At 34.6% G+C, this 18217-nt stretch overlaps 1 protein-coding gene across 2 annotated transcripts in view; it reads left to right on the top strand.

Annotated features, from left to right (window-relative positions):
* Positions 1 to 18217, top strand: part of ADAMTS19 (ADAM metallopeptidase with thrombospondin type 1 motif 19) — a 278745-nt gene that overhangs the window by 241439 nt on the left and 19089 nt on the right. For both annotated transcript variants that reach the window (XM_063706747.1, XM_031010623.3), the window contains exons 20-21: positions 220 to 424; positions 3046 to 3198. In XM_063706747.1, the coding sequence (XP_063562817.1) occupies positions 220 to 424; positions 3046 to 3198 (358 nt within the window). The remainder of the gene's footprint in view (positions 1 to 219; positions 425 to 3045; positions 3199 to 18217) is intronic.

The following is an 18217-nucleotide window of genomic DNA, read 5'->3' on the forward strand; positions in this document are numbered from 1 at the left end:
CTTGCCTCCTGCCATATAAGATGTGTCTTGCTCCTCCCTGTCTTCCACCATGATTGTGAGTGAGGCCTCCCCAGCCACATGGAACTGTGTCAATTGGACCTCTTTCCTTTGTAAATTGCCCAGTCTTGGGTATGTCTTTATTAGCAGTGTGAGAACAGACTAATACAAGTAGATAGGTATCTTTTAACTTGTTTCCAGTGACTCTTGCTTTACTTTCAGGTGGATGATGACAGAATGGACCCCTTGTTCACGAACTTGTGGAAAAGGAATGCAGAGCAGACAAGTGGCCTGTACCCAACAACTGAGCAATGGAACACTGATTAGAGCCCGAGAGAGGGACTGCATTGGGCCCAAGCCCGCCTCTGCCCAGCGCTGTGAGGGCCAGGACTGCATGACCGTGTGGGAGGCGGGAGTGTGGTCTGAGGTGCATACATGCCCCCTTTCTTTCCCCATTCCTACTCTGACTCCTAGCTTGTACAAGATCAGGTTGGATCATGTTCAGAATCTGCATTGACGTTGATATTTTTCTATACTATTTATTAATTTTGTTGATGATTAAAGGAATACATTCAAATAATTTTGAAATAGAAAAATACAAAGATATTTACTTTCTATTCTATAAATATTGCAACATAATCAAGGGCATATTTTATACACATTTTAAATTCTGCATTTTTACTTATATACTATGACTATACTCTTGAGTTGGCACACATTAAAATACACACTTAACTCACTGCATATCCCTGAACATTTAAAATGGAAAGAAGAAAATTAATGTTTAATTATTATATGTGAACAAGGAATGTGTTTTTACTTAATGTTTAGTATATTGTTTATATTTAATCACCTGTGCAGGAAACTTAAGTTTCATCATTTTATAAGTAAGAGTAATATAGCTCAGAGAAAGTAAATAGTTTATCCTAAGTCCTACCTAAGTGGTAGAGCTGGGATTTGAACCCAAAGTTGTTTAACTCATTGCACCCTCCCAACCCCTACAGGCTTGTAGTGTATAACACACAGTTGTGTTCCATGCCAAACCATAGTGATTTATTTTCTGTTATCATGATGTATATCTTTGCATAATAATAAATGGCACTCATGACTTACACTTAGTGGTTGCTCTGAAGCACTTTAGGTGAGGGTCTGGCTGCATTTACTCATATAAACATACTTATATACTCATATTCGCACATGTACCAACACACCTACACACATAAAAAGGAAAATCATCCATCTATGTAATTTCAAAATATTAGACAGGATGCAAAAATAATTAAAAAATACTGTATTGAAGTAGCTACATTTTTGAAAATGAGGATAACATAGCTTAGATAATACAGTTTCTAAATGTCTGTCAATTAACCCAACCCCCTCCAAAAAGCATATTCACAAAAATCCTGGCTTCCTCTTTTCTTACTATTCTAGGTTATACTGTTTAATGGATTCTTTTTCATTTATAATGTATACTTTTGCAAATGAATGCCATATCATATTTTACATTGAAATGAATCAGTTCAGTCTGGAGAGAAGAATCACATGAGCATCAGAGAAACAAAATACCCCACCGCAACCCAATCAAAACATTTTTGCAAACTCTTCAGGAGAAAATTGGTCAGAAATATTCTACTATACAGATTTTTGGCACCAGCTGAGAGAAATAATATGTCATAATGCAATATGCCAATTGAAAAAACGTCTATTGTTTTACTTTAAGTTAAAACTCAATTTTATGAATCAGGCATAGTTTGACTTGCAAAAAAAAAATATATATATATACAAATACATATATATGTATTAAAGGGCCAAATCACATAGTCCACTTTAAAACTGAACATATTCAAATACAAACTTTAAGTTATGAGACAATTACTTATTTGTGCAAGATTTAGGATACCTATTTAAAATGTCATTAGTTCCATGCTTAAGCTTTCAGGATATCTGGTATGCCCCACACACATATCCAGAACAATTTTGGTCCCAATGTCCAGATAGTCAGTGGTGCTTGCCTTTACACAACCGGAATACTTCATACATATTCCATGATGTGGAGGATAAACGTAAATGAGAGAAGAGATTGCACCTAGAGAAAATTAGTGGAATATACATATGTGCTTTTATATCACTCTCATCCATTATACATCTCCTATTTATTAAACTAAAGAATTTTGAACCAAATTGTATTTTAATTCCAAAAATTATTTAGAATTATAATTTCTAGGAATATATAATTATATAAAGAAATTCTAAATTTTGGCTAGGCCCGGTGGCTCACACCTATAATCCCAACACTTTGGGAGGCCGAGATGGGTGGACCACTTGAGGCCAGGAGTTCGAGACCAGCCCAGCCAACATGGCAAATCCTATCTCTACTGAAAATACAGAAATTAGCTGGGCATGGTGGTATATGCTTATAATCCCAACTACTTGGGCAGCTGAGGTGAGAGGATCACTGGAGCCCAGGAAATGGAGGTTACAGTGAGCCAAGATCACGCTACTGCACTCCAACCGGGGCGACAAAATGAGAATCCATCTCAAAGAAAAAAAAAAATCTGAATTTTATTTTTGCTAAGATTTTCTCTATTTCATCTTTGAAACATGTTTTTTCAGAGGTGACATGCTGGGGAAATTGTTATTTTTCACAAACATGTCTTCCATCTAAATAAAAGAGTACATCTTAGAAAAAGTAAAATGAATTTTTTTACATAATTATATTTAAAATGTGATATCAAATTTTAGTAATTTTAATTTTGATCATAGTGCATTATTTATCTTTCTTAAATAATCCCTGTTATATTATTCTCTGTAATAATGGCTCAGTATTTCTGAAACCACTTATCTCCAGCATTGTGCCTTAAGCTCCTTCTGGCATCAGATACTGGTGCTTAGCCTGTTGTTACCTTTAAACATTATTTATAATTTTATCTGGCTTTTATATGGGTGATGGGCTCATAACAGATTATTGGAAACCAGTACTTAATTGAGCCTATCATCTATATCTCCAATTCACCAACTTTATCTAAAACCTCTGATGTTATCTTCCAGTGTTCAGTCAAGTGTGGCAAAGGCGTACGTCATCGGACCGTTAGATGTACCAACCCAAGAAAGAAGTGTGTCCTCTCTACCAGACCCAGGGAGGCTGAAGACTGTGAGGATTATTCAAAATGCTATGTGTGGCGAATGGGTGACTGGTCTAAGGTGAGAACCATTCTGTATATTCTCAGTAATAGGTTTCAATAATGTCAGCATTGCCCTGGGTACTATAACCACATAGCATGGAGTTTAGGAGGGAAGGAGAGTAGAATTAAACAGCCTGGGATATGGGGCAGATTCTGGCTGGCTGTCCATGATCATGATCTCTATAAAACTGTGTTAAAAATTAAGATAAAATGTACAAAGCACTTAGCACCATACTTGACACAAAGGAAGCTATCAAAAAATAATAGCTGTCATTATTGCTTTTTTGTTAATTATTCATATCGTTCTCAGAATATTGTTGCATAAAACTATCTAAATAAATAGAATACTGTCAGACAAGTCAATTCAAAATATAATTAAGGTAGCAGAAGAACCAAATAAAGGGAACTCAGCTCTTACTAGATAAAAGACAGTCATTTTCCCACCAATTTTGGGAGTTGTGTATGGTGGAAATGGAAAGGAATAAAATGTTGACATCCTTTGGTCAAATCAAGTGAACACAATTTATATGGAAAATGAACAGTAAGTTTAATTCACGATAACAGTAATGTCTATTTAAAGTTTATATGAGTAAAGTAGAGCCTCATATAGGGCTGTAGAAAATGTCTGACCTGTTCATTCTATGAAATACTAATAAAACCCATGTTTTAAGATAAAATTCTGATCATTTTGGGGTGAAAATAGATCTCACATATTATTTTTCAGAAATGTAAATATGAATCAATGATCCCACTTTCAGCTGTGATATTATATACTGACTATCATGAAATCATAAAATTATAGGGCTTAGTTCCATGCTTAGATGGTCATAATGCTTTAGATGAGACATAATAAATCCTCTCTCCTTCCCCTTTTATTGTATAAAAGAGAAAATAAAGTGATGGCTGCTGAGGTATGGAGAGGAGTATAATAGTTTTTCATAAATAACCCTAAAGGGCTTTCTGGGAGAAATATTTTCAATATAGAAAATACTGTGATTATCCCACTTTCACAGTGTTGCCCCAAAGCAATCCATGGCATTTGAAATATAAGCTCTTTTCTCATGATTATGTATGCCTTTTGTCTCTAAGAAAAGTTTGCATATTAATATTGCATCTGAGTTATCAGTAAACTCGACTCTCTTTCTACTACTTACAACATTCAAAATTCACATTTGAACTCTTTAAAGGATGCTTTTGTAAACAACATAAATCGATCCCTAACTACAGCAGTGAGAAATATTCAGCTCAATCCATGGGAATTTTGACTGGTGAATCACATAAGGAAACTTCACACTTCAGAGTAAAAAACTTTGAGGCAGCACAGAATTCTAAATTAACTACAACTAATTTATTTTATGTTCAAGATTTGTTTCCTTAATTCTAAGGGAGACAAATAGAGCAGGATAATAGGGAGAGACAGTGGCTTGGAAGTCAAGAGATACGGAGGACAATTCTCACTCCCTCTTTGCATAGATGGGTAAAGTGGTTAAGCCACTGAATTAATGCCTTTGTGTCTTTGTTTCCATATGAGTCTAATAATGAAAATGGAACAGTGTTTTCAAGCTATATGTATAACAACTTTTCCTTTTTTAATTTTATTTCAATAGTTTGTGGGGAGCAGGTGGTTTTTGGTTACATGGATAAGTTCTTTAGTGTATATGTATAGTAACTTTTCATTCATCATTGAAGATATAGGATAGGATAAGGAAGAAGAAAAAGTACTAGCAGCAAGAGGGCAGGGAAAATCACCTGTTGCTCCCTTTCCATTGTAGGAACTCATTTGTTTATTTTGGCTAGTGAAATTCTAGATATTTTCTTAGAATGAAACAATTCTGCTCTGAAAATATTTACAAACCACCTAAAAAACTGAGCTATATTTTTCCAACTTTGGTGATAAATAGAAAAATTTAAATGTAGGCCAGGTGCAGTGGCTAACGCCTGTAATCCCAGCATTTTGGGAGGCCGAGGCAGGTGGATCACTTGAGGTCAGCAGTTTGAGACCAGCCTGGCCAACATGGAGAAACCCCGTCTCTACTAAAAATACAAAATTAGCTGGGCATGGTAGTGTATGCCTGTAATCCCAGCTACTAGGGAGGCTGAGGCAGGAGAATTGCTTGAACCCGGGAGGCGGAGGTTCCAGTGAGCCAAGATAATGCTATTGCACTCCAGCCTGGGTAACAAGAGTGAAACTCAAAAAAAAAAAAAAAAAAAATGAAAAACTTAAATGTTAGTTGTTGTTAACCTCCAACTAACTATAAAATCCAGAAGATGTAATTGCAAAAAAACCCAAAAGATTCAAGTTTTATTGTAATATGTGACACAGAATTACAAGCTCATACAATGCTGCATGTGGAAATATGGCTAGCAAATCCTATTTGCTTGACAAATACTATTACTTTTGGTTAATGAAACGTGCCTACTGTGTGGCATCTGGTTAAATCTTAGTTAAAACCAAAGTTCACTAGGGAGATCATAGGGAACACTGATTGTGGTTTTTTATGCTAAACTAAAAAAAAAATTTTTCAGTTTTATGAATATATGTATGTAATTCTTAAATATAATTGGATTGAATTACTTTTAATTGGTTTTGTGGTGTTACCGTATGGCTACCCAACTAGAACATAGCCTTTGTGAGTGAGGAAAGAAAAGAATAGCTTCAACAAATACAGTTGACCCTTTAACAAAACAGATTTGAACTACACGGATATACATACATATGAATTTTTTCAACCAAAGGCGGATCAAGAATACAATATTTCCTGGTTTGAGACCCACTTTAAGGAGGGCTGACTTTTTGCATATGTGGGTTCTGCAGGACCCACTCAAGTTTGCGTGGATTTTGATTATACTTGGGCTGTCCTAAAACCAATGCCCTCATATACCCAAGGAAGGTTGTATTCATCTTTATTCCTGGCCTTTTAACCTTTGCTTGTTGGCCTGTTTGTTTCTTTGTTTGGTTACTTAGAAGATCCAGTAAATAGTGCTTTTGTCTACTTTCGGACTTTATATGAATATAAGTGCTTTTTTCCTTAAAGCCATTTTTTTCCTTTTTCATTATAACGATCTCAGCATCACAGACTCAAACAGTGTGCACAAATTAAAACCAGTGGCTCCATGTGAATTTTATTGGTTTCACCCTTCATTTTATACTTCTATGACATTACTTTCATGTTAAAATGAAGACCATCCCAAAATAATTACAGAGAAAAGGAATAATGAATGCCATGATTAAGTTTCAGTGATTAAAGTATTCAGGGACAGAGAAAACACACAAATCTCTTATTCTTATCAGCTGTGTCCTTGAAACAGGAATAGCAACAAGATATGTGTGATTGTAGGTGGATTTCTGTGCTCCTCTGAGGTCAGTTAATCTGTCAGTTTCACGCAAAGTCTGCCCTATTTTTAAACTGTCAATACTAAAGTGGACTTCAGCCTTGGATTTACTTTAATCAGGAATATTAAATGTACAATTTTTTAATAAAGCTAGCACTGAAAACCTGCTCCTCCCTTAATAATATAGATGAGTCCCTGGGACAATCAAAAGAAAATACATCCTCAGATTCTCCCACTGCCTAAGAATCATTGACTGCTATTGGGCAAAGGTAGTATTGACTAAATGGAGGATGACTGAAAAGATGGCTTATGCCTCAAACTATGTTCACTGCATTTGTATCAGCCTACATGATTTATATCATATATATTTTGGGTGGTTTTGTGTAAATAGTGGAAAAATTGCTCTGGGCTTCTGAGGGGGAAAATAGATTAAGGTATATGCAAAGAGTGAAACTTACGTCATAAAATTGTTGCCTTTGATTTCTAAGAAAAAGTAATGCAGCCTTTGTTGAACAATGTTCATGTTTATTTCATCAGGATTACAATGATGGCAAAAATAGGACACATACAATGTGGCTGCTTTGCCCTGGCTTGCATTAACTTACACAATTATATGCCACGTTCTGACTATATCTCTCTCTGCTATAGACATGTTCTTCGGATCTTTCTTGGGAGAAAAGAACATTACACACATTTCCTGCCAACTTAAATCTTCATTCACTCATTTAAGCTCTTCTTAGTATGGAACACTGACTTGAAAAATAACATTGTCTCTAATGTTTAATGAAATGACATTTTTTTTTTGGGTCTGAATTTGACCTTCCTTCCTTTATTTAAACTTCTGCAACTCCTGATTTTCATTACTGGAGACCAGCAGAGAAGCAAAAAAAAAAAAAAAAGAGTACTATTTTATCTACCTGTTTTACAGGATCTGATTATTTATGAAGTTTTATAGAGTTAACCCTTTCATGCAGTGTTAACAAGTGATTTAAACTTATTCAACAGAATTCTGTTGAGAAAGAAGGCACCTTAAAATTGCACATAATTGTTCCTGGTTTATTCTTATATTTATATTCTACAATTCAAACTTACTCCTTTAAAATTCTAGGAAATGATTAGTTTTGGACACATATAAAGTTATGACATATTAACAGATATTTGGACAGGGGATTTATGAGCCTTTTTGAAATGACATAATCTAAAATAATGCTGGAAGCACAGTAAATCATTTTGGATGATTTAGTTATACAGCCCAGCCAGTTGGGTATATATTTGTTTAGAAGCGATAGATACAAAGCCTGCAGTATAATGAGTAATTTTTAACTTATCCTCCAAAAGGAAATCACAATTATATTCAGCATGTTGTATTGAATAGGAGAGGAATTAGACAAATGAAGAATCTAAAAACTAAAGTGATTTTTTCCTAATGAATAAGCAAAATATACTTATCTAAATACCTGCTTTCTAGCAATAAAAATTAGATTTATGTTAATGGGAATTCTACGTATTCTGAGCTCATGCTCATAGTGAAGATTTTCTAGTTTCCTTAGTTACAAATCTCAAAATGGTGTTCTACAATAAATTGTTTTCTCATTTTCTATGGGAACAATGCTTTGGCTGAAAAAAAATATATTGACTACTTAGTAATTTATTTTTATAATTAAAGACCTGTATATATCTGGATTATTTCTAGTAAAAATAATTTCTTACCATACATATTACTGATGTTACTGAAATCCACTTCATATATTATATTGTCATAGGATCTGTAATAACTATAAGCAAATAAGTATTCCTAAGTTGTTAGCACTCTAATTGTTTAAAAAAGTTCAAAAAAAGTACAAATTAATTAGTTATGCCAGCTCTTTAAGTGTGCTTTGCATAATCAAGCATTATAACCTTAAAGTGTTCTCCTGTTGCATAATTATTAAATTAGAACAACTCATAACAAACAAGTGCAAGATCAAAGAAACAACAATTTAACAAAAACATTCCTTATGTACATACTTAAAACAAGTCTAGAAAGACAATACAAGATTTATTACCTTGTCATTTTGAGCCTTACCTATATTCAGATTGGCCAGCAGTCAATACAAGTGACTTGATTTGCGCCATTTCACATATCCCTAAAGATAACATTTTCTCTTACTTTTTGTTATATTGGATTCTTAAGGTGTGTAAATTTGAAGCTCTCAGTAAATTAATAGGCTGTAGGCTCATAGGATCTTTGGCCTGACCATCTGTCGTCTATTTTTTTTTTTTTTTAATTTAATTTTAAGTTCCGGGATACATGTGCAGGACCTGCAGGTTTGTTACATAGATAAACGTGTGCCATGCTGGTTTGCCGCACTATCAACCCATCACCTAGGTATTAAGCCCTGCATGTATTAGCTATTTATCCTGATGCTCTTCCTCCCCCTGCCTCACCAACAAGCCCTAGTGTGTGTTGTTCCTCTCCCTGGTCCATGTGTTCTCATTGTTCATCTCCTGCTTATAAGTGAGAACATGTAGTGTTTGCTTTTCTGTTCCTGTGTCAGTTTGCTGAGGATGATGGCTTCCAGGTCCATCCATGTCCCTGCAAAAGACATGATCTCATTCCTTTTTATGGCTGCATAGTATTCCATGGTGTATATGTACCACATTTTCTTGATCCAGTCTATCATTGACGGACATTTGGGTTGATTCCATGTCTTTGCTATTGTGAATAGTGCTGAAATGAGCATATGAGTGCATGTATCTTTCACAAAAGAAGACATTTATGCAGGCCAGCAAACATGAAAAAAAGCTTAACATCACTGATCATTAGAGAAATGCAAATCAAAACCCCAGTGTGATACCATCTCACACCAGACAGGATGGTGATATTAAAACGTTCAAGAAAACAACAGATGCTGGCAAGGCTGTGGAGAAATAGGAACACCTTTACACTGCCTTCTATTTTTCTATACAGAAGCTTGTCACTTCTTAAAACTAACATTGACAGTAGTATGTCAGACTTATCACAGTTGGTAGCATTTTTTTAATAATCATAGAGGACATTTCTTTCCACTGAAGGAAAACTCAGTGAGTCTTTGAAAGAAATTTGAAACCTTGATACAATCAAGAATATACTGAAGTAACTGACTAGATAACACTGTTTTGATCATGCACCCCTGATGTCTAATGTTTTTTGCTTTTGTTGTTTTTTTCTTTACGTTGACAAAAGGTACAAAAATTACAAGAACCAAAAATTTTAAAGGGGGATTTCTTGCTGCCCCAGGGCTAGGCTAGACCTTAGGACTATGGATTCCAACATGCCTATACTGACCAATGATGGCAAATACACTACCCCAATTAAAATCAACTTGCAGGGAGTCCAGAGTCCTAGTGAGAATTTGTATAGCTTCCTAGTTTTAACATAACTAAATGAAGCAGGCTATTAGAGGGAAACTCAATCCCTTGTTGAAAGGATACTTATTTAAATTTAAGGGAATAATTAGCAGCAAAAGCAAATAACCTAATTAAATACTCTAGTAGAATGTAAAAATAGAAAATGTTAAGTATCCACTGAAACTAGAGAATAAAATAAACACAATTAGGAAAATAATATCTTGTCAAGTAGACACATTAGTAAAATTGGTATATACCAGAGGCCTGAATGTCATTATTTTTATAAGATCAAATACATATTAATCTGAGAATTCTTGACTGGGCACGGTGGCTCACGCCTGTAATCCCAGCACTTTGGGAGGCTGAGGTGGGTGGATCACAAGGTCAGGAGTTCAAGACCAGCCTAGCCAACTTGATGAAACTCCATCTCTACCAAAAATACAAAAAAAATTAGCCGGGCGTGGCAGCGGGTGCCTGTAATCCCAGCTCCTGGGTAGGCTGAGGCAGAAAATTGCTTGAACCCAGGAGGCAGAGGTTGCAGTGAGTGGAGATCACACCACTGCACTCCAGCCTGGGTGACAGAGTGAGACTCTGTCTCAAAAAAAAAAAAAAAAATTCTTTAGGCTAGCATTTCCAAAATTTTGTTCCATGGAGAGCTCATTCCTTGGGGATGTGGTCTCCATGTATGAAAAATGCTGGTGTTAAATAAAGAAAATCAAATATCTTTGCTGTAGGACTTTTCAGGTCTTTTAATATTCTACTGTATTTGGTAAATCGCGAAGAGGAAACTAAAGTATTTCTCCTTTCTTTTTGCTTTATACCAAAGATTGCTTTTGCAGAGGACATAGCTAGTTTGTTATTTAACATAATACACTTTGGGTGACTTCACATTATTCAACTTTCAAAGAATAGTTATGTAAATTTTTTTTCTAGCTAGAGAAAATGTGTAGATTGAAACTAAACTGAAATTATCTATAACATAGGGAATTATTCCTGAAATAGGTTAGCATTTTATTCAAAATTGGTTTCTAATTATGTCTGCAAATATACTGATGTTTGGAGAAGGTAATTGCTTATAATTTTTGTAATTACAAATAATCATATAAGACAGGAAAATGTGAACAGCTATCCCCTAAAATAGAAAACTATCACACCGAAAGCTCTCATTGTCAGATCAGTCCATCATCTAAAGAAATCAAAGATTGTGGGCTTAATTTTAAAGCATTTGGACATTGAAAAAAACCTATCCCAAGATATCCTAAAAAAGAAATATTTTACATTTTATTTTCTTTGAAAACTGTTCACAACAAATAGATTAGTCAGTAATAAGTAGGATCCCTTTCCTCAAGAAAGACTTTCCATTTTGTTGTTTAGATATATCCACTGAGTACTTACAAAACTTGCTACTCACCATTATATCTGGAGAAACCATGCAAAATTTCCTAAACAATGACTATCAAATTGTTTTGTCTCTGTCTCTTTGCACTAACAGAGAATGGAATTTTTTTTTTGCATTGCTGTTATTTTTATTTTGAAAATCTCCTGAGAGTCTTATTTATTGCCACTAGATATACAAAATTTAAAAATGAATTTCTATAAAATGTTTGGATTGCTGAAAACAGTCAAGTACATTGGCTGATATGATCGATCAGAGCAGAAATACATTAACTTAAGAACAATGAGGCACATATGCTGTTATATATTCTACCCTAAGAAAATGTATACTTCAGAGAGACTGAGATAGTATCTCTCTTTCTCTCTCCCCTACGTGTGTGTATGTGCAACACATACATAAGTATAAATGCAAATATAACATGTGTTTAATGCCATTTATTTTGGAAAATGCAAGAGAAATATTATAAAAATAAAATCCAGAGGGTTTAATAATATTTCCTTCTTCATAGCTTCTAGCACGATTACTAGACTATTAAAATAATACTTTCGATCACTATTCTTATGCAGCGTAATAGGGAATCTATAATTTCATCTCCTAAACCATATCTCAGATTAATTCAGAAAGTAAATGTGATGGAGTTACTTTTGACATTCCTTATAGAAGGATGGAGCATACATGCAAAATCTCATTTTTGTGATGTTGAACCTCAAAAGGATTATACGTTGCCGGGGGTGAGCAGGTATGTTCACATGAAAAAATATGAGAATTTGATATGAATTTTATAAAATTATAAGCAGTAGTCTTAACATTGAGTGTATTTTACTTAGATATGGTGAAATACGTGTTCATCAACTACTGGAGACTATCCAGAGATAGACATAACCAGATAACCAGGATAACTAGAGAAATACAAGTTTAAGACGCAAGAAAAATATACAAATGATCAGCCAATTAGAAAGATATCACATGAGGTCTTTGGATTTAAAATGTAACAAACAGGCTGGGCACAGTGGTTCACACCTGTAATCACAACACTTTGGGTGGCCAAGACAGGAAGATCAATTGAGGCCAGGAGTTCAAGACCAGCCTGGCCAACATGGCAAAACACTGACTCTCCTAAAAATACAAAAATTAGCCAGTGATGGTGGTACATACGTGTAATCCCACCTACTTGGGTGGCTGAGGCATGATAATTGCTTGAACCCAGGAGGTGGAAGCTGCATTGAGCCGAGAGCGTGCCACTGCACTCTAGCCTGGGAATAGAGCAAGACTCTATCTAAAAAAAAAAAAAAAAAAAAAAAAAAATTAACAAAATGTTTTTAACAAACAGAGCCATGGGCCCTGAGCTGGGGGTTCTGGCCTCGAGATTTTGCTTCAGGATGACTGGATGGCACTCCAGCATCTACACAACCAGGGTTTCAGATTGGTGTTGATCTTGTTTGCAGAGGAACAGTTCCTTAGTCCCCCTAGCCTCAAACTCCACATTTGTAAAATGTACCAAAGTAACAACACGTTTCTTGGAATATCAAAATGCTCTCACCATGCAAGTAAAAGTAATAATCCAGTGTCAATGATGTGCGTAGTCCAAGGAAATGTATTTTGAAGTCCTTAAAATGAAGAGTCAATGAAACACAAATAGCAGAATGGATTAGAAAAATACGTATCTATAGGTCTGTGCTATAGGACAAAATATGCATAAGTATATACAGCATAATAAATAAATCTAACAAATATGTTTACAAGTAAACATGCACACACAGAAGTAATATGGGAGAAGTGGAGTGAGGGATATCAGGGGGCAACCAGAAAACTCCATTTAAAGGGTGCAGACGCTACGTAACTGAGTCCAATTGCGTTCACATATCTCTTTCTGCACAGCACTTCTAATATTGGATGTTATCACTTTTTACACCAACTTGATAAGTGGAAAAAAATTACAACTCATTTTGAAATGCATACATTCTTTGACTCAGCAAAAATTTTCCTTATGAACATTTAAAAAAATATTTAACAAAAGATTTTCCTTATGAACACTTTTGCATAATTTGCTAACCATATTTATGAAGTTGCTCATTGCTGTAGCTTTAAGTCAACAAAAATTTGCAAACAATCTGTGTGTCCACTAACTAGTTATAGAACTCATGATGCTATTTTAAACAGTGGAATATTGTAGCTTTTAAAAAAATTTATAGATAAATACATGCTGATAAGAAAATTTCTCCAAGACCTACTATTAAGTAAGTAAATGTCATGCAGGAGAGTTATGTAGTGTCAACAAAGGTTATTGTAGGTTTGTTAATCATATACATATTAAAATGTTTCTACACAGATGTACAAAGAACATTTTATTTGAATTACATTGAGGAAAATGAATTTTTTTACTTATAATTTTAGCATATCTATAGAATTACTTTTAATTTTATAAAACTTGTTAACAGTTTCTATCTGGAATTTTTAAAAAATTCTTACTTTTTTAATCCTTACATTTTTTCAGGCTATACTATTGAGAATGATTGATATTATGGATACAGGGAGATTTGAAAATACTATAGAGTTTTAGGAGAGAATTGAGGACTTGGGACTAGAAGAGGTAAGATAGCTCAGTATATCTGGTTTGAATTCTGTATCTTCTAAGTTAATGAGTCCAAATGAAATAATTCATGGAAAATTCTGAGAATAGTGTCACATACACAGTAACTACGTAAGTGCTGGCTATATTCGAATTGTAGTATCAGTGGGGCTAGGGAGAAATGGTTGAGTTTGAGAATTTTTTATGAGATTAAAATGAAAAGAACTTGGGTTGATTATCTGTAGTGGGAGGTAAGAAAGCAGGAGGTGTTAAGGAGAACTCCCAGGTTAGTTTTCTGGCCTGAGCAACTTGTATGTCTGGTGGTTTGTGATATGAGACAGAAGCCCCTGGAGAAAGATTAAATTTGAAAGGGAAGATTGCGAATTCTATTTTGGACTATGTTTCAATGTGCTCATCAGATGGTTAAATACTGGTGAGTAGTAGGCAGACTAGGGGAGAGGTATGGGATGGAAATAGAAATTTCTGAGTTATCAGCACCTAAACGGTGTTTAAAATTTTGAAGTATATGTGTACCTGGGGAGAGAGTGTAGCATGAGAAGAAAAAAATGCAATTCTGAGAAACTCCCTCTGTAAAGGTGTGTGAGAGAAGCAGCAGCTGCGGCAGATGGAACTGAGAAAGGGTTATTCAGAGGAGCAAGAGAGAAATCATGAGAAACAGAAAAAAAAAGTATTTTAAAAAATATTCCATGTGATGGGGACTGAATCAGAGGGAGTTGAGAGTACCCTATCTTTAGTCTCAACTCAAACTTCAGCTGCCCTAGGAAAGTGCCTTTGACATTCCAATAACTCCTCATTTTTTTTTATTTTTATTTGTATTTGTACTTATTTTTTTGATACAGGGTCTCGCTCTGTTGCCCAGGCTGGAGTGCAGTGGTGGAATCTCAGCTCACTGCATGCCTCTGCCTCCTGGGCTCAAACAATCCTTCCTTCTCAGCCTCCTGTGTAGCTGGGACTACAGGCATGCACCACCACACCCAGCTGATTTTTGTATTTTTAGTAGAGATGGGGTTTTGCCATGTTTCTCAGTCTGGTCTCAAACTCCTGGGCTCAGGCCATCTGGCTGCCTTGGCTTCCCAAAGTGCTGAGATGAGTCATTAGCCACCAAGCCCGGTCCTCATCTTTAAAATATACATATTTAACCCAAAATTACTGATCTTATTTTCTCAAGACTACAGCCCACTTTCAGTTTCTTTTTTTTTTTTTTCCAAAACATTTCAAAATCATCTCGCTACCTACCCAGGCTAGAAGCTATCCTTGGCATATCTTCCTCTATACACAAGTAGGGTTTTGCCTCAGTTGCTCTTAATTCCCAATATAATACCACAATCCCTTCCTATATTTCACCAGAATTAGAGTAACAGTTTCCTTACCTGCATACTCCTCCTCCCACAGCTCCGTCTATTCACGAGATGGTTGCATCATTCTTTCCTATACTCTTAAGTACTTCCAGAGATCCACCATTGATTGCGTCAACTACCAGATACTGTGGCTCAAAGCTTTCTGTATTGTAACCTAACCTGCCTCTCCAGAATTTTCTCATCATTTTCATTAACTCAGGTGTTTCCACTAAGCTCACACCTGAGCAGTTTTTACTTCTACAGTCTCTATGTCTTTGTTTATACAGTTCCCTTTGCCTACAATTTGTTTCTTCCAACAATCCAAGTCCTCAAAGACCAGCTGGAGTACCTAGTTTCTCAAAGGGCTTCATCAATAAATGACAGCCTCAGAACTCCTTGGTACTTATTGATTACATTAGTTTTTCACAATTATTGTCTTACATTATTGCCATTTCAGTAAGAAAATCTTAACTCCTTTACCCTTCTCAAAAATATCTCAGCAACCAGAACATTGTACTATATGTGTAAGCAAAAAAAAATTTAAAAAGTATTATATATTTAAGCATTGTATTTTTTAAAATTTTAAATTATTTTAAAATTTTTGGGGGGTACACAGTAAGTGTATATATTTATGGGTTGATTTTTCTGACTCTAATTTGATAACAACTAAGATTTCATATATTTTACAACAAAAGATTTATTCACTGATATTTTCCATGAAAGTTAAACTAATCAACATAATTTTCGTAGTCATACAACTCTCTTCACCTTTTCCTATATCGTAACTCGAACTATTTGAAAATATGTTTTTAAGTAAATTCACCCTTACTTTAATATCAGAATACTTGAGACCAAAAACAGTTTTTAAAGTTGAGTTTCAAGGAAACAGGCAGACTTCTTTTGTGTCGTCTTGAATCCATTTGGCTGGAATACCCACCATCAGGTTAGATAGCCATTATCTACCTTGGAAAAGAAGTGGTGGATAGAAGCAAAGCTCATTTAAGAATTTTCTCCTGAATTGGCAAATACGTGTTTATTCTAAGTTGGAATAAGTTAAATATAGCTATAAAATGCTATCTGTGCTATTTTAAATCAAGACTTTAATTATTTAAACAAAACAGAACAAAAAACACACAGTTCTCTCTCACATGGCCACAGAGGGATCTGATCCACTTTTGACATACAATTGTTGGACTAGACATGGAAAGTATTTTATTTGAAAAGGAAATTTAATGATTGTCATTCCAAAAAGTTCTCTCTGGTGGGAAGATGTTTCACTGGAATGACAGTAATAAAATAGAAATGTCTTGATATACTTTTTTCACTTTAGCAAACTGATTTCTGATCTGAGTTCTCACAGAATTGCAAGTGTGCCCAAGACTTTGTGTCTATTAATTACTTCTTAATGCAAACATCATTTTTTTCTTCCATTGTTGTGGTGATCAGTGTACACTTTGATTTAAAACACATTTTGATTATTTTGACAGTCCTTTCACAACATATTCAGTTCTTTCTAAATCATTCATAAGCAATCTGTTTGATTTTGTCACACACATTTCCTTGATTTGCTATAAATATATGTAAACATTTTCATTAAAGAGGCAAGAAGAGTTTGAATGTTAGATCCAAAAAAAAAATGAATTAATTAAACACATACACACACATACACAAAAAAACACCCTCAAATGCCTGACCTCTAGGAATGGATTCAATTCCAAATATCCATGTGTTAAATAAGGCAGACAAATTGCTTTAAAAAGACACTGAAACACAGACCAAAATGAATAGCAAATCTTTAAAAACAAACCTAACTTTTGTTCTTTAGTATGCTTGTTTCACACTCACTTTATTAAAAAGTTGAAAGATAGAACTGCCAAACATATACATAAATGAATAGGAATGCAGCGCTAATAATTTCCAGTAGAAGTCATCATTTGGTTTCCTTATGAGGTCCTCTCTCCACTGTGAATGCTACTTCTTGTTAAACCACTTTGGAATAATCCATTATTCCCAAAGACAAATTACCCAAGTCTATGCTGTTAACCTTGTTACAGATTGGCACTTATCATTACAGATTATATCAGGTTCTATAAGATTGTCTATTATATTGGTTGAGGAAAAAACATTTGTGCTCTGCCAGTGACAATTTTCCCTTAATTTAGGAATTCCTATTTCTTACAGAGGCCAGCTGGAAATGAGTAAAGCATTACAGAGCCTTCCTTAGCTGTTGGCCTGGAGAATACACATTCTCTCCAAAATATATATCTTTGGCATAGTCTAGAAGTAAGGAATCTTGGGTAATCTCTGTGCTGGCCAAGTGTGAGAATTATGATTTTTAACCCCTAAATGCACTGAAGTGGTTTTTTTTCCTTTAAGAATTAAAAAACAGACTGCTGTTGAGTTTTTTAATCTAACAAAAATTTAAATAAACACCTTAGAGTGATATTTTTACTGTTGTGTTTTCTGCCTCCTCTTTGGTAAAGTATTTAACATGACATTTATAGGATTTACAGCTTGAAGAGTTTTACAGTTTCTTTAGGATGTGTTTAACATGCACAGATTAATAGTTCCATGAACTCACTGACAAACTAGTAGATTATATAACCTAAATCTACGCAGTTATTTATACCGTAATCTCCCATATGGTCCCCAAATCTAAGCAATCTAAATATTCAGAGTGACAAAATGACTAGCTAGTACTGAAACAGTACTTATATGACTTTTCTGAAGTCCTGACACGAAAGGTAGAAACTAACATTTAGTTAATAATTTTAAACTTTGGCGTTTTACCATGGATTCTCCATGTATAAGACTAGATGTGGAAGTCTTTTCTTTAGCCCCATGTTCAAAATCACGTATTACTTCAAATTATAACTTAATGGACAAATATGGAACATTTTCTCCAACAGCAGTTGTTAGTCAAATAAGTAGAGTTAGTAATTATCTCATCTCAATGCATATTTTCAAAATGATATGATTAAAGTAAAATATCAAACTGCCAGTTGAAGAAATA

Source organism: Gorilla gorilla, chromosome 4 (assembly GCF_029281585.2).
Source record: "Gorilla gorilla gorilla isolate KB3781 chromosome 4, NHGRI_mGorGor1-v2.1_pri, whole genome shotgun sequence".
In the NCBI taxonomy this organism is placed as follows: Eukaryota; Metazoa; Chordata; class Mammalia; order Primates; family Hominidae; genus Gorilla; species Gorilla gorilla.